Consider the following 25,657-nt stretch of genomic DNA (forward strand, 5'->3'; position numbering starts at 1 on the left):
AAAGGACTCAGGAAGGTTCTAAACCTGCTGCTCACTAAGCCTCTGGGATGAGTTCAGCTCCCACTGGGATACAGAAAGCCCTGGAAACTAACTTGTCTCTTCCCAAATCTTGAAGCAAGGGCTGTCCCCGTAGATCTAGGAGACTGTAGGTCCAGAGTAGTAACTATGTTGACAGTGATATTCATAATGACTGCCATCTAGTGTGACTTCTCGCCAGGCCCTACGCAAAGTGGGTCTTTGTATCCATTGTGTCTAATTGCTCATTTGTCAATTCATTCAACAAATATTTATTGTGTGATGACTGTTCCAGGCTCTGGGTCTACATGTGTGAAGTGATTAGACGTGGAGCTTACATTCTAGTCTGGGGAGACAGACAATAAACGAAAGGGGGGAAATGACCCATTGTGGTAAGTGCCTCACAAAGAATTAAAATGGAACAGTTTTGGAAATTCCCTGGTGGTCCAGTGGTTAGGACTTGACACTTCCACTGCAGGGGGCAGGGGTCTGATCCCTGGTTGGGGAACTAAATGCCTGCATGCCGTGCAGTGCAGCCTTAAATGAAATGAGATGAAAGGTTAAAAAATAAGTAAATAAATTAGAACAGCTGGAGGGAGGACTTGGGGGCTTCTTTCACTTGTGTGGTGAGCGGGGGCCTCTCTGAGGAGGTGGAAATTAAGCAGACATCAAAATACAAGGCTGTGCCAGGGAAAAGATACAGCTGATACCTAGGTCCTGGGGCAGGAGGAGCTGGCTTGGTGAGCCTGAGAAACAGAAGGAAAGGCCAGCGTGTCTGGAGGACAGCAAGTGAGGCCGAGAGGGTGGGAGTGGAGGTTGACCAAGGAGACTGCAGGTCTGGGTGAGGAGCATGGTTTTTACATGCCTGTTTTCACTAAGGCAGGCACATGCTCTAACTTGTGTTTTAAGATATCCTTCTGGTTGCTCCATGAAGAATGGCTGGGTGAGGACAAGAGTAGAGTCAGGGGTCCAGTTAGTAGACATCTGTGGGGACTAGGGGAAGGATGCTGGTGGCTTGGGCCATGGAGGCAGCACCACAGCTGGAGGGCAGGGCATGCATTCAGGTGTCATTAGCAGGGATGGCTGATAATTTGGATATGGAGGTGGAGAAGAGGATTCTGGAATATTCCTAGGAATTTGGACCGAGCAGCAGGGTAGATTCCATCCTTGAAGAACTCTAAGGTGGCCTGTTATCTGCATTTCATAAGTTACAAAAGCAGGCCCATGGTCACTTGACATCAGCCACAATGTGGATGGCCCATGAAGACTTTGTGCTAAGTGATAACAAGTAGTCACGTCATAGAGGGAGAGAGTGGCAGTTGCCAGGGGTGGGTAGGGCAGGGGATAAGGTTAGTGTTTAACGGTTATGGAGTCTTCGTTTCACAAGATGAAGAATGTGGTGGATGGATGCTGCTGAGGATAGTACAACATGAGCATGCTGAACACTGCTGAACTGTGCCTCAGAAGGGGTAAAGACAGTAAATTTTGTGCTATGCATGTTTTTTCACAATTTGTAAAAAAAAAAAAAAAAAAAGGAAAGCAGGCCAAGGATCACATTGTCGGAAAGAGGTCAAACCAGGTTTTGAACTGGGCCCAGCAAACTCCACATCTGGTGCGTTGAACTGCCTCCAGGAACACAGGGCCCCAGCCTGTGTGCGAGCTCACCCACCTCCCCAGCACCCAGGTGATAGTCGCCACACGTTGTGTGGGCACCAGGGGAGGATGGGAGCCCTGTGTGTGGGTGGTTTGATGCCTCTTGTGGGACATTTGAATGGAGAGGGAACAGCAGAAAGCGGACTTCATTTTGTCTAATGCTGTGCTTGTGTTTGTCTGCCTATTTTTTTTCCAATGCACCCTTTAGGAATGATGCTAGTGGTTGTCAGGGTGATGATGACATAACAAACGATGGAAACGTCAGTTCCCACACGTGGACGTGTGTGTGCCATGCCCTCCCCGTGACCTATTGCACGCACTTACGTTATCCCCATTCTACAGATGGGGAGACTGAGGACAAATGACATTCAGAGACTCACCCAAAGCCGCCTACCAGACAGCAGGAGTGAATTGTAAAGTATGGCCTGTCTGTCTCCAGATGCTGTTCTAGTAATAGCCCAGGTTAAATGAGGAGACTAATTAAGAAGGTTATATCCATGCTGCTTCTCAGAGTTCTATTTTTTGGGGCCAACCTGAAGGGACACAGAGCAATTATTTCCTGTAACGAGCATCTTCTGCCTAGACTCCAGGATCCTCCACGCCCAGCCTCCCACGTGGTAGTCAACACCGCCTTTGCTTGGCAACAAGTCACAACAGGGATGGGCGCACTCCCGCCCTGCCCCGCTCAGGCAGTACCTCATGGGAGAAACAAGATAAAACAAAATCACTCTGAGCTCCTAATTCACATTCCATCTCCAGCAGCTCCTTGATGATAAATAGTTCTAGAATTGGAAATGAGGCAGGAGGGAGGCTCATGGTGATCTGAGCAGAGCGGCTCGGCAGACCGTTTCCACTTGGGATCACCCTCTCTTCTTCTTGGAGCAGCCAGGGAGTTAGGGTCCCTGGGGGGTGAGCAGGCACCTTTGCCTCCTCCTCTAAAAAATCATTTTTTTAAACCATGTGAAACATAGTTTTTAAACTATGTTATAGACATAGCAAAGCGCTCCATTTTCAAGGGTGCAGAGCAGGAGCATCAAGTGTATTCCCATTGTTCTCCAAGCATCACCGCGTTCCATATCCAGAATTTGCTCATCTCCCCAACTGAAACTATATCCATAAAATCCTAATGCCCACTGCTCATTCCTGCAACCTCTGGCAACTCCCCTTCTACCTTCTTTATCTGTGAATTTGACTTCTCCAGGGACCGCATGTCAACAGAATGTGCACCATACACCTTTTTGTTACTAGCTTATTTCACTTAGCATGATGTCCTCAAGGTTCATCCATGTTAGGGCGTGTTATAGAGTTCCCTATCTTTTTAAGGCTGGATAGGATTCCATTGTATGGGTATACCACGTTTGGTTTATCCATTCATCCACGGATGGACACTCAAGTTATTTCTGCCTTTTGGCTGCTGGGAGAATCCTTCTGTGAACTTGCCTCCTGCCTCCCCACCCCAGGCTTGATCATAACTGTGTGTCTTCAGGGTACTGAGGTGACCAGGTTACATCAGTGTCCCCCCCAGGAACTGCTACCCTGCACCGTGCCCCCACACACCCGTCAGCTGCCCTCACCAGATCTCACCCCCGGTGCTACAGGTTTCCATAGCGACCCTGTGTCAATCATCTGTGAAAGGCAGTCAGCTGGAGTGATTTGAGTCTCGGCTTGTCACTTACCAGGTTGGTGACCTCAGGCAAGTTCTTTATGTCTATGGTCTCAGTTTCTTCACCTATAGAGCTGGAAGCATAGTAGTACCTGCCTCACAGCTAAGAGAAGGTGGTACTGGCCAGGCATCGTGTTAGTGCTTTGCATGGATTATCTGCCCCCATAACTACCCTATGCAGCAGTTTTCCCCTTAATTAAAGTTCATATAACTTTATCTGCAAATTATCTCCTTTCTAGATGAAGAAACTGAGCCTCAGAAAGATGAAGCCCTTGCCAGTTAGTGATGATGCTGGGATTTCTGAGCACTGGGCTCACACTCTTGTCTAATACCTTACCCTGCCTCCTCTACATGGAAGGCCTCTAGCACAGGGTCTAGTCCACAGGAAGTGGCCAGCAAACGAGGTCCAGTCTGACACATCATGGACACAGCCATGACTGGCTCCTGGTTTGATGGAATCAACTCATCTCCTCTAGGCAGCAGAGTTGGCTTTATTGGGCAACACTGTTGTTTGGTTTGAACATTTTGAACTTGAACTCAGGCTGACAGGTCTGCCATGCTGAGCAAAAGCCCTGGAGATCTATCCCTGATCTCAGGGACCTGTGAGTCCTGTGATCCTGGGAAGGGGAGGACCCATGTGTTTCATCATTTCTCAAAAGGTTCCTGATTCCAGAGTGGTGGAGATCCCCTTGGGTTCTCAGCCCATGGATCCCAGAAGGGTCAACAGGGTCTAAGGTTTGTGAGCAGCAGAGGTGATGTTACGCAGAAAGCTCAGAGAGGGGGAAAGCTCCTGGGTCAGCCAGGCTGCAGTCGTCATGGAAACACGGGCAGTCAGCACAGGTCATGGATACAGGACAGACGGAACTAGTCAGGACTCAGGTCGTGTGGGAGAAGCTAGTCTGATTATAAGGATGACCAGGTCAGGGCTCTGAGGGTGGTAGACGAGACCATGGTACTTAAAAGGCAGTCAGATTTCCATGGCCAGCAAATAGAGAAGTTCATTTCTTACCCCGATTATCAGTCCTGGGTAGGTGTTCAGTTTGGTGGGGTAGCTTTTTTCATGTGGTAGTTAAAGGATGAAGCCTCCTTCTGCTTTGGAGAAGGCTCCCCAGTGTGGTCTGGTCACCCACATCCAACCGATGTGGAAGAGCCCAGAGGAGGCGGTGGAGGTTTTTATGGGCCAAGCCTAGGAGTGGTATATATCACGTTTGCCCACATTCCACCAGAGAGAACCCCACTGCAAGGAAGTCTGGGAAGTACCATATTTCCAGAGAAGGGACAATGAGTTTTTGTGGACAGCTAGCTTTTTTTTTTTTTTTTTTTTTGTCAAAGGCAGCCAATTTGATAACCGTTTTCTGATGCCTGTTGCCTTAGGAAGTCTTTAAGGAACAGAAGCCTACTGGAGCAAGCTCAGTCAAAAGGGGTGCATGATAAGGGCACAGAAAACCGGGGACGTGGAGGTTGCCAACAGTCCACTCATTTATTCATCCACTCATTTGTAGAGTCATTCATTCAAAGCAGAGTTTCTGAGTGTCTGCTCTGTCTCGGTCACTGTGCTGTGTGCTAGGATACAGAAGTGGAAAATGCCAGATAAGGTCCCAGTTCTTACAGCACTTCTATGAGTAAATGGGGAGGAAAAATAACATCAGAAACAATTAAGAACACATAAAATGATTACACATTGCAGTCAGTGCTCTGAAGGTCACCCAGAGGATAATTGAGGCTGGTTTAGGGGTCAGGGCAGGTCTCTCCAAGGAGGTGAACTTTGAACTGAGATCTGACTGATAAGCATGGATAAGCCATGCAAAGAGCAGAGACCAGAGCACCTATGGGCCAGGGAAAGCTGTGCAAAGGTCCGGGGGCAGAAAAGAGCTCAATGTAGTTAAGAATCACCCACTACCACCTCGATCACACTTATTCAGCCCTCTGACTCTACGCTCCACTGCTCCTCTTCTGTTGAATGCTTCTGTAACTGGGCCACCAAATTCAAGGGCTCTGTTCATTCTCCTTTTGCCTCGAGCTGTCAGTAGCACTTCATGCTTTGCTAGCCAAGATGATTCTCAAGATCCTCTAGGCACCACGGTCCCCTTGGCCCACCCATTCCCGTTTGTACAAATTTCTTGTCCTCTCTGCCTTTGCTGCCGTGGCTCCACCCCCCCACCCCCAACCAGCTTCTTGTGCTGCATGTCTTCACAGAGGTCAGTGCCAAGCTTGCAGGACTATCTGCCTACACAAAGGAGAAGGGGACATTTGAGAATAAGTCACCTTCGAACTGAGTCTGAAAAGGTAGACTAGGATGTTGCCAGATAGAAAGGATGGAAGACACTGCAGAGGGAGGGGATGGCAAACACAGAGGCCAGGAGCATGAAGAGCCCTAAAGGCGAGGACAGGGAAGGAGAGGTGACCATTCCAAAGGGATGGGTGTGCATGACTGAGGGCGGGGGAGGGATGGAACTCATGGGAGCAAAGCCTAGGCAGATGGCTGAGTCCTGATGAGGGAGGGCCCTGAATGTTTTGCTGAGAAGTTGCCAGTGTGCTCCACCAGCCTCAAGGAGCCACAGAAAGCTTAAGGATGGTGCCTGGAAGCAGGTGATGGTGAAAGCAGTGTGGAGACTGGAGAGAGGTTGAGGGTGGCGGGGCACTTGCAGTGGAGGTTGGGTGGGTTGGCAGAGCACGCCTGGAATGAGAACCATTCTTCTTGGGTGTCAGGTATGTGAGGCGTAGCATAATGCCTGACTCAGAGCAGACCCTCACGTGCAGTTGCCTCACCTCCCTGTGGGAGCTGCAGCCTGGGGTGGGCTCTGGTAGTTTCTTAAATAGAAATCCAGCATCTTCAGAGTGTAAGCATAATGAGGGCGGGGAGGGTGCTCATCAGCGGGACCCCTAGCATGCCACCTGCGCGTGAAGACATTGGTAGAATGAATGAATGAAAAGCTCTTATGTAAGCCAGTGGGCCTCCTGGGAGATGGCAGTGTGGAGTGACAGTGGCCCTGGCATTTGGACAGATTCTTGTCCCTTTGCTCTGCTGGGCAGAGAATTAGCCCTGTTTCCAGAACTCTCCTCCAGCCCTATCTGATTGACTTAAGGAAAAGGGGGTGGGAAGGTCAGAAATCCTTCCCCCCTGAGGCAAGCAGGAGTGACTGTGAGTCAAGTTCAGACAAAGGACAAAGGAGAAGGAGCCATTGGCGTCCTCTAGTGTCTAGAAAATTCCTGGAGACTCTGGGTGAAGCTGTGACCCCAGGCACTAAGAGGCTGGATCCAGAATTAAGAGCTTGTCCATCTCTGGGGAGCAGTCACAGCAGGCGCCCTGGGGACTCTGGCCTTCGTCCTTGCTGGATGCTACACAAGGACCATCTGGCTCCACGCTCATGCCCTGTGCCCCAGGCCAGGTCTGGAGGACTCGCAGCTCTGTTGGTTTCACTTGGGAAGGGTGGGGGCTGGGAACTCCTTCCCTGAGGCTGTCAGTAGCCCATCTCTGCTGTAAATGCCTAGTCTCGCCCACTAGTTGTACCAAACACTGGCTTCCCTACTCTGTCTCCCTTGGTCCCCATCCTCAACAGGCTCTTCCATATAAGTGCATGCGTGACACATAAATACATGGAGATACATGCACATGTACATGCATGTGCACACGTATACATAGGCACACATGCAGCATATAACATAGGCACGTGTAACACCAACACAATAGCTCAGCTGTAGTCACACACGCCTCGATTGACTCACACACACCTCGATTGATGCACACACACCACAGACAGTGAGCTGGAGGAAACCTAAGGAGTTCAGAGCTGTGGGAATGCAAGGTGTGAGGGGAGACGGTGGGACTAAGGATGGAGGCAGGGGCCTGGTCAGCTTGTGGAGGACTTGAGCGACATCCCAGGGATTTGAACCCCACCTGTAAGAGACAGGAGTCACCACAGGGCCTTCAGAGAGAAGCGCCATGGCCCCAGGAGAATGGATTGCACTGGGGCAAGTCTACAGACAGAACAGTGAGGAGGGGTCTGTCTCCAAGTCCCCAAGCAGAAGGTGAGATGGGAGGGGGGTGGCCCTGGGCATTAGCAGCAGGGCTGCTGCTGCTGGAGAGGGGGTCAGACAGGAGAGATGAAAGGATGTGGACTCAAGAGACTGAGTGGGACTGGATGGACCCCAGGCCGGGGCCGGGCTGCAGGCACCAGGGCACAGGAGGCTGGGTGGTGAGACCAAGAGTTCAGGTGGGCTGCAGAGGGCTGGAGACATGAGTCAGCCTTCCATGGGAAGCCCCCAGAGGCGCGGAGACTCGGATCCGTGGTGTGGAGGAGAGTCTAGGCTGGGACTCTGACGGAGATGGATTTAGGAATCAGTCACACGAGGGGCAAGATCCTGAAACAAACATGGAGGCTGGTGCTTCTGGACCCATGCCAGCCTCAGTACCTGGAACACCCTCCCTTCCCTGCCAAGACCACCCCAAATGCCTATTCCAGGAAACAGCTCTGAGTTACTCCTTCCCATCATCCCTGAGGCTGGGTGCCACAGGCGGGCAGGGTGGCACAGCGTCAGGATGAGTGGGGCAGGGTCCTGGGCTGGTATCAGTCCACTCCTGGGCCTCTGTGTCGTCTGCATCTCTCTCATTGCTTTGGGGCTGAGCAGGACCATTCATGAATTCTCTTTTGTTTGTTTGTTTTTAAATTTTTTTTTTTCATGTGGACCATTTTTAAAGTTTTTGTTGAATTTTTTACAATATTGTTTCTGTTTTGCGTTTGGGATTTTTTTGGCCACAAGGCATGTGGGATCTTAGCTCCCCAACTAGGGATCAAACCCATGCCCCCTGCATCGGAAGGTGAAACCCCAACTGCTGGGCCACCAGGGAAGTCCCCTGAAGTCTTCTTATTAGGATTAAAGCAGGCCTTTTGGACTGGAAGCAGCAGGCCCCTGCTTGGCTTCCTGTGTTCCAGCTCCTGGGGCCCTTCTGCTCTCTCCAGCTTCTTCTCTTTCTTATCGCCCTGGCGTCTTCCCCCAGGGGGCTCTAGGTATTTATATATTGTATTATTCGCTCAGTCGTGTCCTACTCTTTGCGACCCCATGGACTGCAGCATTCCAGGCACCTCTGTCCACGGGGTTTTGCAGGCAAGAATACTGGAGTGGTATTCCTTCTCTAGGAATCAAACCCGGGTCTCCTGTGTGGCAGGCAGATTCTTTACCATCTGAACCACCACAGAAGTCCACGTATATATAATGACTTTCCCAAATGTATCCAATGTGTACTATGTGGCAGACACTGAGGTAAGCCCTCTGCTGGTTGATCTTACTTCAGCCTCTCAACAGCTCTCTGAACTGGGTGCTGTTATGACCCCCATTCTAATGGTGAGGAAACTGAGGTGCAAGAGTGAACTAACTTGCTTGTGAGACAACAGAGCTGGGGTTTGAACCCAGGCCATCTGTCTCCGGAGTCCCCTCTGCTAACCAAGTGCACCTTGCTGTCTCCTCCGTCACAACCTCTAACCCCCTTCTAGGCGGGGCACAGGCAAACCCATGTCTGCGGGACGCCAGAGCCCTTCTCTGAGCCACGACGCTCAGTGCCTCCCAGACCCTGACAGGCCCCCTCCTAGACCACAGCCTCAGCCAACAGCTGCCTGAAGCACCTGCAGGGTGAGATCTGCACTCACCCCACCCCCACGCTCCATGCTGTGCCCAGGATGAGCAGAGCTTAAACAGGGGCCAGGCAGGTCCCCGAGCAGGAGGGAGGGTGACCCAGGCTTCTGAGAGGAGCTCTGGGTGTAGAAGGGGACATGGGAGACAGAGGGTCTTTAGCCCAGAAGAGGCTAATCAGAAGGGGATCATTATTTTGCTAAAGAAACAGGTTGTTCACTGGTGTGTGTGGGAGAAGGCCTTGTGTCTGCTGTCATACGTGTGAACACAAGAGCTCATGCAGGCGCATTCTGGAGGTCTGGTTTTGGATGTGCATGTCTGTGTGTGAGAATGTACTCTTGTGTGTACACGTGTGGACGTGTGTGTGGAAAGGTGAGTATCTGAATGGAGGGATTTGTGCCCTTGGGCTGTGAAGTCTGTTTCCATGTGAGAGAGTGTGGCGCCCCCCCAAGTAAGGAGCTGCCCCCGGGAAGACCCTGTCCGCCCTCCCGCCTCCTGACCCTGGAGGACATGGACTGAGGGTCCCTACCTGCACGGGGGCCTTCATGAAGCCTTTGGAGACGTCGTTGGGCTTCAGAGATGAATAAGAATAAACAGACAAACAAGAAGAGACAAACAGACAAACAAGTCTTCCTTCCCCGCCCCATTCCTGGTTCTCAATCTGCAAAATGTTCCCCAGACACCTTACTTGGCCCCATTGATGAACCTGCAGGAAATGGAGCCTCGAAGCCAGTTTCTCAGTCTCACCAGCCCTTCCTTGGCCTCTTCGCTGGAATGCAGTAGCTAAGAAAGAAGGTGCACGAGTCAGTCCACTGGGTGGACACCCTAGCTCCCCCAGTTCTAGTCGTGTGAGTGGAGCGCCTTACCTTCTCTGAGCCTCATTTTGTTATCTGTAAAACGGGGGGTAGTACCCGCTTCACAGTGTTGTAATGGGGATTGAATGAGACAGGGTTCAACATAGAGTTAGTCCATGCAAGCAGTCAGTAAGTGATGGTGCTGATGATGAAGATTCACAGTGATCCCACTGGGACTCAGAGGCAGCTTTTACTCAGGGTCCTTTGTAGTCACCGACTCCCCCATCACATCCCAGCTCCTCCTCAGGCCCCTCTGTCTAGTTCTTCTTAGAGAGTGGGAAGCTGAGGGGTCTGGAGCCTTTGGAATATTGTGCTTTTTCCCATGGGATGCAAGGTATGCTGGGGCTTCCTGGCCCTGGACAGGGCTCCAGGATTCCACAGGGCTGGAGTTGGCAGGGAGGATATCACCATGGGCATCCCACAGGATGCATAGCACTTCCCTGCTGGCTGGTAGGATACAGGGGGCTAAGGCCCAGACTTGGAGGGAGCTGTAGAGTCTGGGGGAAGTTAAGGAGAAAGCAAAGCCAGTTATGGAGCCAGGGGCAGCCCCAGCCTGAGACAGGGTAACCTTTCGTATGGGCCGCCTCAACCAGGGTTAGAAGTCCCAGCCTCACCTCAGGACCCCCAGGTGAACTAGGTCACTGCATTCTCTTCTAGCCCCCTTGCTAGGATTGGTTCAGCATTCATGATTTCCTATCTGTAGCTGGGCACGGATGAAGACCAAACTTGGCTGGCCCTGGCCACAAACCTCTGGAAGTCTGGTCCCAGAAGGTCAGGGGTCATTCTTCCCCAGCCAAGCAGACCATGCCCTGCTATAAAAGTTATCAGATGAAAAGGAAGAACCTATGCCTTGGCGCTTCTGTAACATAGGCTGTGTACTTCCCAGGTGGCTCAGGGGTAAAGAATCCGCCTGCCAGTGCAGGAGACATGGTTCGATCCCTGGGTCGGGAAAATCCCTTGGAGAAGGAAATGGCAACCCACTCCAGTATGCTTGCTTGGAGAATCCCATGGACAGAGGAGCCTGACGGGCTGCAGTCCATAGCCTTGCAAGAGTCTGACACGACTTAGTGACTGAGCACGCACACACAATCATAAGCTGCTCTCAACTGGAAGCGATGGTGGCTTCTTTGGTAAGAATCGATCCCAATCCCCAAAGCTAGTGACCATCCTATCCCACAGAAAGTGTAAGTTTGGAGGTGTCGATGGGAGGTTGTGTTTGTAAAAGCTGTGCGTGTGGGAAAGGGCTGCATAAATATCACGTATCATTGCCGTTGCTCTGTGATGATAATGATGAATAAGGAAAACAAAGCAACTCAGGTTTATCTTACCTAGAACCTAGCAATTCCCAAAGTGTATTCCATAGAACAATTCAGAAGCTAACAGGTATTTCTGAGAGAAAAAGAAAAGGAAGAGAGGAGAGATTCTGTCGTCAAATTTGTGGAGATTCTGGTTAAAGCAAGGTTTCTCTCCTGCAGTACCTCTGGGATAAATGCATAAGTATTGGTTTCTTCCAGAGGAGAGAATTCCTGTAGCATTTTTAAAAGTTGAATGCTCTTCTCATGGAATTTATTTCTCGGCCTGTGTTTTATGGAACATACTTGGGGAAACATTTCTAGGCATCATTCTGCAATTAACCAAATTTGACCCCAAACTGCATAGTTGGCTATTCCAAGCCTAACATGGATAGTATTTTGCCATGTTTCCCCATAGGGTACCGCTGATGCTGCGTGTGTTGCTCTGTCTAGACAAGGTGGAGCATCCTGGTGCTGGAGTGTGATGGGGCAGGGCGGGCTGAAGAGGGAACAATGGGGTTCCGGCAGCAAAGGTCAACAGAGGCTGCATCACAGGGGACCTTGTGCCAGCCTAAAGCTGTTCATCAGAGAGGCTAAGGCATGCCATAGTCTCCTGAAACAAGAGAGGTACAAGTAGGTACAGAATAAGACTCAGAGCTTCTCTTAGAGAGTGATTAGGGGAAGGAGGAAAGCCGCACAGCTCACTCCTCCCTTGTAATCCTGCTGTACCTAAACCTCCGCAGGTCCCACCCTGGGGGTCTCTGAACTTGCCCCTGAAACCCCTCTTCTGGTTCAATATCGAGTTCCTTAAAGCCAGGCTCTCTCTCTCCTGTCCTCATCCCCTTTTCTCCAGAGAAACCCCCAGTTCCTTAGGAAGCTGAAGTCATTGATGGAGAGAAGACTCACCTCTGGGGCAGAGTTGATAAAACTGGCACATTACAACCCAGGATGCCCAGTTAAATTTGAATTTCAAATAGCTTCTAATATAAGTATATCCCACATGTTGCGTGGGATATACTTATACTTTAAAAAAAAAAAATTTGTGTGTTTCTCTGAAATTCAAATTTAACTGGGTGTCCTGGATTTTAACTGGCAGCTCTATTCTGGGGCCTAGGATGTAACCTTTTTGGTGTTGCTTCTAAAGAATCTCAGGTGAAACAGGAGGCCATGGGGCCCCATGGTTATGAAGCGTCAGGGAGAATTCCCACTGACAGCCCCTCTGCACCCCCTGCTGGTGGGATGAGGGATGTCTGTGAAGCCCCAGGTAGTGATGGTGGTGGGGTGGGGCCGCTGAGGGGTCTGACTGGGTGCAGGTCAGGCATGTTCTAGGCCTGGCAAGGAAAATAACTGTGCAGGTGTCCAGAGCACTGCCTCCATGCTGGAGACGCAGTGAAACAAACACGGGTCTTGAAGATCAAGGTCGCAGCCTGATTAGGACACAGGTGCTGAGGACAAGGACTTCCCAGGTGGTGCTGGTGGTGGAGAACCTGCCTGCCAGTGCCGGTAGACGTAAGAGACATGGGTTCGATCCCTGGGTTGGGAAGATCCCCTGGAGGAGGGCATGGCAACTCAGTCCAGTATGCTTGCCTGGAGAATACCGTGGATAGAGAAGCATGACCGGCTACAGTTCATAGGATCACAAAGAGTCAGACTGAAGTGATTTAGTACACACACACACACACACACACACACACACACGCTGAGGTCAAAGGGCTCAAGTGTCAACCCCCCGCCCTGATGCCAACCAGCCGCGTGACACTGAGTCAGAATAGCCCCATTGTTCCTCATTCCCCTGTCCCCCCAAAGGGAACAGTCAGAGCCCCTCGCAACAGGTAAGATGACATAGAAGAGCCAGGTAAAGTACTGAGCAGAGTGCCCAGCTCATATTAAACACCCAAAAGGTGACTGTTATTATTATTGCAACTAGCTGCGTGACCCTTCAGCTCTCTAAACTCAGCTCTTTAGGGTAAAATCAGGTTCATAATACCAATCTAAAGAGTAGCTCTGAGCACTAACATAAATTTTATTTTAATGGGAAAGAGTGGTGACTGAACACACACACACAAGCCTTATCCCGTAGCCAGCACAATGCCCGCTTTGCCCAGTGCCACACTGATGGAGAAAGGAAATGTGATTTTGGTCTCAGTCCTCAGGTGCAAACTGCCTATTCTGTCTTCTCTCTGCCCTCCTCCTGCCAGTCACCTCTGACAAGATCTCTCACCTACAGCCCGCTCCCCTAACAGCCCCTTCCCATCCTGGACTCCCAGCAAAACTGAGCTTTTCTTAGTTTTCCTTCTCATTTGTGGGAGATGAGAGGAGGTTCCTGCGACTGTAACTGAATAAACACGAGTTCACGGGTACCCGACTGTGGCCCGTGGGCTGGGGGCCTGTTGTATAAGTAAAGCTGGGCTGGCTTGGGTACTGTCTACGGCTGCTTTTGTAGCACAGTGAAAAAAGCTGAATCACTGGGTCAGAGACCATTAGGCAAGGCCAGAAGTATTTACTCCTTGGTTCATTGCAGAAAAAGTGCCAACCCTTTGCTTTGCTTTGCTTTGTTGCTCCCTATGTATAATGCACATTTTATATGCACAGAGTATACATTACATATATATATATTCAATACATTCCATTAGGGTACTCCCTTCCTGCCAGGCATTAAATCAAACACTAGATAAATAAAGAATGCGTCATTCCTGCCCCTCGGGGAAGTCCAGAGATGAAAATAGACACCTAAACAAACAATTACAGGCAGGCTTAGCTCCCGTTTGGAAGCCAGGGTGTTGTAAATTAATGAATGATTGAATTGTAATGTCGTACGACAAGTGCAGGAATTGAAGTGCAAGTAAAACCCCGACTTAATTCTGCAAGTGGGTCCAAAAAATCCAATCATGTAAAATGTGGGCCGGTGAGATTGCAAAATTAACCAAATGACCAAAACGAGCCTATGTAGTTAATGGGCTGGGAGTTCCAGGATTCTGGGAGCTGGTTGCCAATGACATTAAACCTGAATTTACATTCTATCAGGATGTCTTTTCCTGGGGTTTCCAAGTTTAGACAAGACCCTAGGGTATCAAGGAGGGCTTCACAGAGGAAGTGGAGGGGGGCAAGATTAGAGGAGCAGAAGATAAGGTAGAAAATGTCAGCAGGGGTCAGATTATAGAAGGAGGGGGCTGCCTGAGCCTAAGATTTGATTTATTCTGACAGCAATAGGAGGGTTCTCGTGGTTTTCTTTTCTCTTTCCTTTTATTAATTTCGATATTTTCAAATTATTATTTATTCGTACATTCATCACGCAAAAGACTAGAGGACCTGCATTTGCCTGTGTCTCTCGGTGGTAGGAAACCCACCTTGGGCACACGTGCTCCGAAAGGGAGAACAGGGCAGGGCCATGGTGAATTTGCCATTCTAGAAAGCTTACTGCAGCATCAGTGCAGACAATGCATTGGAGGGGGAAGGGCTAGCAGCAGGGTGATCAGAGTTGGGTGCAGAAGTCCAGGGGAGAGATGATGAGGATCCTCAAATGAGAAGGAAAGAGAGGGCAAGTGTGATTTATGGAGGACAGCGATGTCCCAGGGAGAAGCCAGGCTTGCTGCTCCCAGAAGTCAAAGCTCAGTAACAAGAAAGGCGCTGGAAATTGAACAGTTCACAGCTCAGAGAGATAACCCAACCGGGCTAATGGAATAACCTACATGAATAGGCTACCGTGAGTGGTTCTCACTTTCAGCTCTGCTCTCCAGTCACCCAGAGGAGCTTGGGCTCTTCCTCTGAAATTCCAATTCAATAGGTATGGGGACAGGCCTAGGTGTGGGATTTTTAGAAAACTTCCCATGTGCTCCTGATGCCGAAGGTTGCAAAATTGCAAACATGAGCCAAGAGAAAGGCTCACAGTGGAGAGTTTATGCCAGATGCTGGGCAGGAAGAGACTTGGGAGGACAGGCCCTGTGGACTCGTGAGTGGCATACCCCGTCTGAGGTCCTGGCACCCCTGCCTTCGTTTGATTGACAGATAGCAGGAAATGTACAGGACCAGGCTCACTGGTGGTTCAGACAGTAAAGGATCCACCTGCAATGCAGGAGACCCAATGTCGATCCCTGGACCGGAGGCTCCCCTGAAGAAGAGAATGGCCACCCACTCCACTATTCTTGCTTGGAGAATTCCATGGACAGCAGAGCCTGCATCCTTGGGGTCGCAAAAGAGTCGGACATGAACGAGTGACTAACACTGAACTAGGGTTTGACTTGCCTGGTTTTCACCCCAAGTCATTCCCATGAGGAGAATGAGTGTGAGTCTCCTATGAGGACGTTTCAAGGCACACCAGGTACCATGAGCTCTATGTGGAATGATCAGTGCAAGCACGGCCTAGCACAGGTCAAAGCACATGGGCTCAGCAGCCAGGCATTGCTGTGGACACCCAGCTGCACCCCCAGTGTGCTCTGGGGTCTCGGGTAATGTGCTCCCGCCTCTCTGGCCATCATACTCATCTCAACAAGGGATAATAGCCCTTCTCGCAGTGGTTTATTGGGAGGATTCAATAAGAGCATTAAGTCACTCAATAAACTTTGATCAAGGTATCATTATACATCAGGCGCTGTTCAAGGAACTAGGATACAAAAGGGAATAAAAGAGATTAAAAAGATGCCTGTCTTCATGGAGCTTATATTGTAGCAGAGTGAGGCAAACAATAAACAATGCATCAGCTGCATACTGGATCAGATGCAGATGGGAGGAGAGGAAGTGCAGACAGGTATGGATCATTCTCTGGGATGGACATATATAGAGAGCACTTGACAGTGAGCATGCCACATAGTAAGTGTGCAGTTGTGTTAATAAGCCAAACAGCTGAAAGCAAGGGGGTTGTAAAGGTTAACTAAGATATAATGTGAGATGAGGAAGTGCCTAGCCTAGCGTAGGCACTCAAAAGGTAATGGGTCTTATTCTTTCCTCCCCTGACCATGCCCACTGCCCCTCAAGTCTCTCTGTCACACACACACACACACACACACACACACCACCATCTTCCCTGTCCATACCCACTACCCTTCAAATCAAACACAGGCACACACACCCAACACCATCTCCCCTGTCCATGCTGAGGGCTGGGAAAGAAGCAATCCTTCCTGCATCTTTTCCCCCAGCCATCCTGTCAGTTTGTATCAACCGTATGGCCATGGAGATCAAACAAGTTACTTGATGGAAGATAAGGAATCAAACATATGGAGGGTGCTTGTCCAGAGAGCATAAACGACTCTTCATTATAATATGGCAACTAAAGTCTCAAATTAAAAATAAAAGAAGGCATGATGTAGCTTTTGCTGCACTCCAACCACAAAGGAGATTCATTGTCATACAATCACTGAGAATATCATGTTGATTGGCAAGAGCCTGGCTTTGTAGAAGGGACAAAATTCCCCACAGCTAATCTACAATGGAATTGTTCAATGTCAGGCACAGCTTTAATAATACTGTTCTCGGCTGCCTTGGATGTAAATATCCCACTCTTCATTTTGTAAGCAATCAAAGGGAAGTTTTATAGACAGGAGAGCATGAACAGTTATAATATCTGTGCCCAAAAAAAACACACAGACAAAATCCAAAAATCAAAGAACACTGTGCCTTAGAAAGTCTGGCTTTGTGGCTTATCTCCAATCTCTGTCTGTCCAGCAAGTTGTGCATCAGACACATTACAAAAGACCACACTTTAAATGTTGCCCTTGACATTATTAAAAAGTACAAGAAAGGCAAATCAGACTAGAGAAGAAAAGACAGACAATTAAATCTGGACAGTCAGGTAATCACCCTTCATTTTGTCTCAGGGTCTAGAATAATGAAGGGAGGAAGGGAACTCTTGGTCATTAAGCACCCACTGTGTACTGGGCACTGTCTCTGTATTCCAAAATGAAGGGTGTTGAATGACGGAGCCAGAAAGACCTAGATTCACAGCCTAGCTCTGCCAGTTTCTAGCTCTGTGGCATTAAGGGAAGTTGCTTAAGCTCTCTGTGTCTCAGTTTCTTTTTGTTTTATTTTTTCATCTGTAAAATAAGGATAATAAGTATCGCACATGATTGTTTTGAGGATTAAGTAAAATAAATTTGTAGCCTTGGGCCCAACACATGCCAGGAACTCAGTTCAGTCACTCAGTCGTGTCCGGCTCTTTGCGACCCCATGAATCACAGCACGCCAGGCCTCCCTGTCCATTACCAACTCCGGAGTTCACCCAAACTCACATCCATCAAGTCGGTGATGCCATCCAGCCATCTCATCCTCTGTTGTCCCCTTTTCCTCATGCCCCCAATCCCTCCCAGCATCAGAGTCTTTTCCAATGAGTCATCTCTTTACATGAGGTGGCCAAAGTACTGGAGTTTCAGCTTCAGCATCATTCCTTCCAAAGAACACCCAGGGCTGATCTCCTTCAGAATGGACTGGTTGGATCTCTTTGCAGTCCAAGGGACTCTCAAGACTTCAACACCACAGTTCAAAAGCATCAGTTCTTCAGTGCTCAGCTTTCTTCACAGTCCAACTCTCACGTTCATACATGACCACTGGAAAAACCATAGCCTTGACTAGACGGAACTCAATGGTGGGTATTATAAACCTAGCTTTATTTCATCTGTACATCAGCCCTGTTATGAGTTGAATTGTGTCCCCCCAAAAGAGATTAGGGGCTTCCCTGATAGCTCAGTTGGTAAGGAATCCGACTGCAATGCAGGAGACCCTGGTTCAATTCCTGGTTCGGGAAGATTCCCTGGAAAAGGAATAGGCTACCCACTTCAGTATTCTTGGGCTTCCCTTGTGGCTCAGCTGGTAAAGAATCCACCTGCAATGCAGGAGACCTGGGTTCAATCCCTGGGTCGGGAAGATCCCCTGGAGAAGGGAAAGGCTACCCACTCCAGTATTCTGGCTGGAGAATTCCATGGACTGTGTAGTCCATGGGGTCACAAAGAGTCAGACACAACTGAGCGACTTTCATACTCACTTCAAAGGGATGCTGAAGACCTAACCCCAGGACCTGTGTATATGACCCTCTTTGGAGATAGGGCCTTTGCAGATGATGGAGTTGAGATGAGGCCATTGGAGTGTGTCCTAATCCAGTATGGTTGATGTCCTTTTAACAAGGTGAAATTTGGACCCAGGGAAACAAAGGGAAAATGCCCAGTGAAGGTGAAGGGTTGGATGGAAGCATGGACAAGTCAAGGAACAGTAAAGTTTTCTAGATAATGACCAGAAGCTAAGAGGAGTCCCCTACAAGTTTTAGAGGGATCATGACCCTGCCGACACCTTGATTTTGGACTTCTAGCCTCTGCAGCTGTGAGACAGTAAGTATCTGTTGTTTTAAGCCACCCAGTTTGTGACACTTTGTTGCAGCAGCCCTGGAAGCTAATACAACCCACCCCTTCACTCTAGAGGAAGAAAAATAAAGTATCCTCATTTTCAGATGAATAACTGAATGATGAAGTCCAGAGAGGTATAGTTTATGGCTCAAGATCACTCCGCTAGAGGTGGATGAGCTGAGATTTGAATCCAGGCCTCTCTGAGGCCAACATCTGCCCACTCTCCATGCCCTGTGCGGCCTCTCAGGAGCAAAGCTCAAGTTAAAAAAGGAGGTGGGGCTGAAAATGAGCTCCCCACTCATCACACCCAAGTCCCAGTGGAGGTGCCAGGTCAGAGTGGTCTGATTATGAACAGCTCATTAAGTAAAGAGCAGTGAGCATTTGAGAGTGACTTTTTAAAAAGAATCGGATTTTATTTATAGTGATGTTCCAGTCATTAATTTCAAAGGAAGAAAACCCAAAGCAGAAGTAGGTTCATTAAAAATTTGACATTAGTAATTTAATTAAACTGGATTTTTGCGTCTCGTTGCGGAAAATGAAACGTTAGTTCTACACCAGTTCTTAGCCCATTTCCCCAGGTTGGCTCCCTCCCCTCATCTTAGCTTGCTTTCTTCTCCAAATGTTTACCTGACCCACCCCTTGCAACTCCAACACTCACACTCACATCACAGTCTCTGCCTCTGCTGTAGCCAGCAGCTTGGGACTGTGGGAAATGCCAAGGAAGCCGGCAGCAAGGGATTATGGGGAATGCCAAGGAAGCCGGCAGCAAGGGATTATGGGAAATGCCAAAGGAAGCCGGCAGCAAGGGATTATGGGAAATGCCAAGGAAGCCAGCAGCATGGGATCATGGGAAATGCTAAGGTATCCAGCAGCCCAAAGACTACATTCTTAGCTAGGCTAATAGGGTGATGAGGTCAGTCCTTTTGTCTGGGTCATCTCACTTGTCAGAGGTAGAAAATAGGCAGGGAAGAGCTCTTTAGCCCTTAAGATAGTTCTCTCACAGAAACATAAGCCATTTAAGGTCAGAGACCCTTTTGTCCAGTTAACTGCTCTATTACCAGCATAGAGTGCAGCAGGCCCACAATACATTTTCATTGCCTGAAGGAGTTAATGCCTCAGTGAGGAATTCTTCCAAACAACTAATTAATGAACACTCAAATATATCCCTACAAGTGCCAGACACTGTGTTAGGCTCGCAGGGACTGCATGGCCCTACAGCACAATGGAAGGACAACATCTGCCATTCTTGAGCACCTACTCTGTGCTGGGCACTGTGCCAGCCATGCATCGGTTATGATCAGTAACCTGGTAAACCCCTAGATATTACTGTCCTTTTTCAGTTGAGGAAAGTAAGGCTCAGTGAGGTCACATGACTCAAGGCCAGGGAATAAGACACTGACAGCCCCTCGCTTCAGGCCAGATTAAGCTGGTACCAAAGTCTGCCCTTTCCTTCCACAAGAAGGGAGGAGAGGAGAAGGCAGAGGGAAAGCCTCCTTTCTGAGGGCTCTGAGATCAGTGTGGATGGCTGAGATCGTCCTGAAAAATAGTAATACGGGCTGGAAGAGCATACATCAAGGACCAGGGAAGCTTTCTAGAATCCAGGCTGGTTATCTCCATTTCTTTATTTCTCATCATTGCCACCCTTCCCCTCTTACTGCAGGCTCCCTGAACTCTTAGGTTGTCTCTGGCCTCAAGGTCTTTCCACATGGTATTTCCTCTGCCTGGAACACTCTTAGACCTAGCTAATTATTACTAACCTCGCAAGGTTCAGCATAGACATCTCTTCCAGGAAGCTGGCCCTGACTAACCCCTGACTAGGTTTGGTCCCCTGCCTGGTTCCTATTTAACTATAAAGGACTTCAGTTTAGTTCAGTTCAGTCGCTGAGTCATGTCCGACTCTTTGCCACCCCACGAATTGCAGCACGCCATCCTTGTCCATCACCAGCTCCTGGAATTCACCCAAACTCGTGTGCATCGAGTTGGTGATGCCATCCAGCCATCCTCTGTCGCCCCCTTCTCCTCCTGCCCCCAATCCCTCCCAGCATCAGGGTCTTTTCCAATGAATCAACTCTTCACATGATGTGGCCAAAGTATTGGAGTTTCAGCCTCAGAATCTGTCCTTCCAGTGAACACCCAGGACTGATCTCCTTTAGGATGGACTGGTTGGATCTCCTTGCAGTCCGAGGGACTCTCAAGAGTCTTCTCCAGCACCACAGTTCAAAAGCATCAGTTCTTCGGCACTCAGCTTTCTTCACAGTCCAACTCTCACATCCATATATGACCACTGGAAAAACCATAGCCTTGACTAGACGGACCTTTGTTGGCAAAGTAATGTCTCTGCTTTTGAATATACTATCCAGGTTGATTATAACTTTCCTTCCAAGGAATAAGCGTATTTTAATTTCATGGCTGCAGTCACCATCTGCAGAGATTCTGGAGCCCCCCAAAATAAAATCTAATACTGTTTCCACTGTTTCCCCATCTATTTCCCATGAAGTGATGGGACCAGATGCCATGATCTTCGTTTTCTGAATGCTGAGCTTTAAGCCAACTTTTTCACTCTCCACTTTCACTTTCATCAAGAGGCTTTTGAGTTCCTCTTCACTTTCTGCCATAAGGGTGGTGTCATCTGCATATCTGAGGTTATTGATATTTCTCCTGGCAATCTAGATTCCAGTTTGTGCTTCTTCCAGCCCATTTCTCATGATGTACTCTGCATGTTAGTTAAATAATCAGGGTGACAATATACAGCCTTGACGTACTCCTTTTCCTATTTGGAACCAGTCTGTTGTGCCATGTCCAGTTCTAACTGTTGCTTCCTGACCTGCATATAGGTTTCTCAAGAGGCAGGTCAGGTGGTCTGGTCTTCCCATCTCTTTCAGAATTTTCCACAGCTTATTGTGATCCACACAGTCAAAGGCTTTGGCATAGTCAATACAGCAGAAATAGACGTTTTTCTGGAACTCTCTTGCTTTTTCCATGATCCAGCAGATGTTGGCAATTTGATCTCTGGTTCCTCTGCCTTTTCTAAAACCAGCTTGAGCATCTGAAAGTTCACGGTTCACATATTGCTGAAGCCTGGCTTGGAGAATTTTGAGCATTACTTTACTAGCGTGTGAGATGAGTGCAATTGTGCAGTAGTTTGAGCATTCTTTGGCATTGCCTTTCTTTGGGATTGGAATGAAAACTGACCTTTTCCAGTCCTGTGGCCACTGCTGAGATTTCCAAATTTGCTGGCACATTGAGTGCAGCACTTTCACAGCATCATCTTTCAGGATTTGAAATAGCTCTTAGTATACCTTTAAACATATGCATGTCCCACTGGACTGGGAACTCAGATTCTCTTGTGTGGTACTCTCTGTATCCATGCTCTAAGCGCGTTATATACCTCCACTTATTTAATTGTCACAACAACTCCAGAGGAAGGTACTGTTGTGAACTGCCTCTTACAATGGAGGAAACTGAGGCCCAGATAGGTGAAGAGACTTTCTTAGGGTCCCACAGGCAGTAAGCCACCAGGGTGGGATGTGAACCCAAGCACTGAGGCTGTTAGGCATGTACTTTGCACAGTCTTACTCTATGGCCTCTCAGGGCTGGTGTGCATAAACCATCGTCAGATGAAGTAATGGGGAAGTTTTATGGCAAGTTTTCCAGGTGGTGCAGTGCTAAAGAATCCTCCTGCTAATGCAGGAGATGCAGGAGACGTGGGTTTGATCCTTGGGTTGGGAAGATTCCCTGGAGGAGGAAATGGCAACCCACTCCAGTATTCTTGCCTGGAAAATCCCATGGACGGGGGAGCCTGGAGGGCTACAACCCATGGGATTGCAAAGAGTTGGGCATGGCTTAGCAACTGAGCATGCATGCATGCACTTGGATGGCAGTCTGGACGCAGCTGTGACCACTTGTCTTCACCTTGTGGGGAGGTGTGGAGTGGTGAGAGGTGGGACCTTCTGGGCACAGGCAGTTCCAACTTGAGGAAGAAAGGCACAGGGTAGGGGGAGCTGAGTCAGGGTGAACGTGTGACTCAGGCACAGAGGTGATGCACGCGCCCTTTCTCCCTCCTGATTGGCGGTCATGATGCTCTAGCAGCCTCAGCAAGACTGTTTCCTCTGCACAATGAACAAACGCTGGCAGCTGGCCGTTACTGCTCTGGCTCAGGTGTCACTGTATGTGGTATTCTCTGGCTCCCCATTTTCCCCTTGAAACGGGTCAGTCCAATCAGAACTCAGGTTCTTGTCTCCCTACCTCACTGCCTCTTTCCAGCACTAATTACCCCTTCAACTTCCCTAATCCCACGGGGCCAAACTCCTCTTCTGGCTGCCAGGGCAGATACGCATGGAAGAAAGGACATCAGGTTTAATGAGCACCTACTCCGTGCCACCGTCTGTGTCCCTTCCACGGTGTTTAGTGGGAAGGACTGTAGAGTCTGAGATCAGAGCAATAAAACCCAAGAGATTAAAGTGATTTCCCTGGGACATCTCAAAAGATGGGATAGACTTGTTACTGAACCAGGATCGTTTTGCCCAATGCACAGCAAGCCACAGTGCTGAGATGCCAAGGTTTGCAGCAAAGAGAGGGTTTATTCACAAAGCATCCAAGCAAGGAGATGGGAGAACAAGTCTCGAATCTGCCTTCCCAAAGGGAAGTTCATTTCAGTTCGGTTCAGTCGCTCAGTCATGTCCGACTCTTTGCAGCCCCATAGACTGTAGTACACCAGGCTTCTCTGTCCATCACCAACTCCCAGAGTTTACTCAAACTCGTGTCCATTGAGTCAGTGATACCATCAAACCATGTCATCCTCTGTCATCCCCTTCTTCTCCTGCCTTCCATCTTTCCCAGCATCAGGGTCTTTTCCAATGAGTCAGCTCTTCACATAAGGTGGCCGAAGTATTGGAGTTTCAGCCTCAGCATCAGTCCTTCCAATAAATATTCAGGACTGATTTCCTTTAAGATGGACTGGTTGGATCTCCTTGCTGTCCAAGGGACTCTCAAGAGTCTTCTCCAACACTGCAGTTCAAAAGCATCAATTCTTCTATGCTCAGCTTTCTTTATAGTCCATCTCTCACATCCATACATGACTACTGGAAAAACCATAGCCTTGACTAGACAGACCTTTGTTGACAAAGTAATGTCTCTGCTTTTTAATATGCTGTCTAGCTTGGTCATAACTTTTCTTCCAAGGAGTAAGTGTCTTTTAATTCAAAGGCAAAGGCCTCAGGATATTTGTGGGATAGAGACTAGAGAAGCAAGGTGGTCTGAGGCTTGGGGAGCATGGGGAAAGGTGATTGGCTAAAGGTGCAGTGATCATCCTTCTGCACACGTGTAACTAAGCTACAGGCCTCTGCATGTTTTGAGGGCACTTAGCACCCTCTGAGGGTAGAGTTTTTCAGCCCTCTGACATCAAATGGTCACCGAGTGTTCACTCACACATGCCCAGTGAGAAAGTGGGTGGTGTTATTTAGTCTTAATCAGCTCAACCAGACACAAATTCCTGGAAAACAATTCAGGCAAGCATTTGTTGTTTGGGTTCTCTGTTCCTTGGAGGAGGACATGAAAACCTTTTATAGCAACAGATAAAATGACACTGAGTGGTGAAGGCAGGATAGAGCTGTAACTGATTGAACTGACCCACAGCTTCAAACATACTTCACACCCAGGGCTGCTCATGAGAAAGGGCAGGAAACCTGGATGTCTGGGAATAAATTGCACTTGGGGCTCCTTTTGAACACATGACCCCTGTGAGTACTCAGGGCCCCGGCAGCTGGGAGGGTGGCGGTCCTGTCCTAGGGAACAGAGGAGGCTTGGGGAGGAGGGTCGGAGGAGGGTCACCACCGGAGGTGGCGCTCGGAGGCAGGGTTCAGGGCTGGAGCCCCGTTCACGGGCTGCATCTCTCTTTCTGCTCACAGTGCTCCCCAGCCACACGTGTGGGAACCCCGGGCGGCTGCCCAACGGCGTCCAGCAGGGCTCTACCTTCAACCTCGGTGACAAGGTCCGCTACAGCTGCAACCCCGGCTTCTTCCTGGAGGGCCACGCTGTGCTCACCTGCCACGCTGGCTCTGAGAACAGTGCCACGTGGGACTTCCCGCTGCCCTCCTGCCGAGGTAGGTGGCCAGGGTGGGTCTAAGGGATGGATGGCCCCTGGGAGGCCTGCTGGACCTTCCAGTGGGAGCCAGTCTCCATCTGCTCCAGCGGAAGGTGGGGTCCCCACTATGGGAAGCATGTGTCTTAGAGCCACCCAGAGTCCTCAGGGGTCCCACGTATTCTGGGGGCTTTTAGGCTTCATCAGACCTCCTAGCCCTCAAGTGTGTACTCTCTCAACCTCCTTCCTCCACGTCAGCAAATTTATTTTTAGCTGGTCTGCCCTCCTCTTATGCCCTCCTGTCTTAGAAGAGACATCGTTTCTCTTCCTGTTACCGACCTGTCTCCCATGAATCGCTCTCTCCCAGCTGCTTTCCCCCGACCTCACCCTGGCAGTTCTTTTCTCTTTTCTTTAAATTCAGCCCCTCTCTCTGTTTTATGGTATCCTCTTCTCAGCCTTCAAATATGCTCAGAACCTCTTTACCCCAACACTGCCCCCCAAGAAGCCCCACCTCCCTTCAGCACTACGTTGACCTCAGCCTCCTGGCTGGGATGACCAGCTTGTCCTGGTTTCCCCAGCACATTCCCATTTCTTAGCTCCCAGAATCCTGCATCATGGACAGCCCCCCCCTCAGTTCCAGGCAATCTGAGACAGTTGATCACTCTTTTCTCAGCCTATTTCTCCCTCTCCCCACAATAATCAAGCTTATTTCTAAGATAATTTCTCATGCCTCTTATCTGATGACAAAAATAGCACATGATCATTTTAAGTGATCTTAGCAAATACAGAAAAGACTAAAGAAACAAAATTTGCCTGTTTTCACCATGATTTTCAAATATTCCCTTCCCATATTCTTCCTGTTTTTTTTTTTTTTTTTTAATGGAAGACTAGCTGACTTACAATGTCGTGTTAGGTTTAGGTGTACAACAAAGTGATCCAGGCTTCCCTGACAGCTCAGTTGGTAAAGAATCAGCCTGCAATGCAGGATACCCCAGTTCGATTCCTGGGTCAGGAAGATCCACTGGAGAAGGGGTAGGCTACCCACTCCAGTATTCTGGCCTGGAGAATTCCATGACTGTGTAGTCCATGGGGTCACAAAGAGTAAGACACGACTGAGCGACTGTCATTTTCAAAGTGATTCAGAT

At 49.1% G+C, this 25,657-nt stretch overlaps 1 protein-coding gene across 1 annotated transcript in view; it reads left to right on the forward strand.

The window, feature by feature from the left end:
• Positions 1-25,657, forward strand: part of CSMD2 (CUB and Sushi multiple domains 2) — a 689,054-nt gene that overhangs the window by 218,628 nt on the left and 444,769 nt on the right. The window contains exon 4 of the mRNA XM_070786891.1: positions 24,340-24,534. Coding sequence (XP_070642992.1) covers positions 24,340-24,534 — 195 coding nt within the window. The remainder of the gene's footprint in view (positions 1-24,339; positions 24,535-25,657) is intronic.

This window comes from Bos indicus, chromosome 3 (assembly GCF_029378745.1).
Source record: "Bos indicus isolate NIAB-ARS_2022 breed Sahiwal x Tharparkar chromosome 3, NIAB-ARS_B.indTharparkar_mat_pri_1.0, whole genome shotgun sequence".
Taxonomy (NCBI): domain Eukaryota; kingdom Metazoa; phylum Chordata; class Mammalia; order Artiodactyla; family Bovidae; genus Bos; species Bos indicus.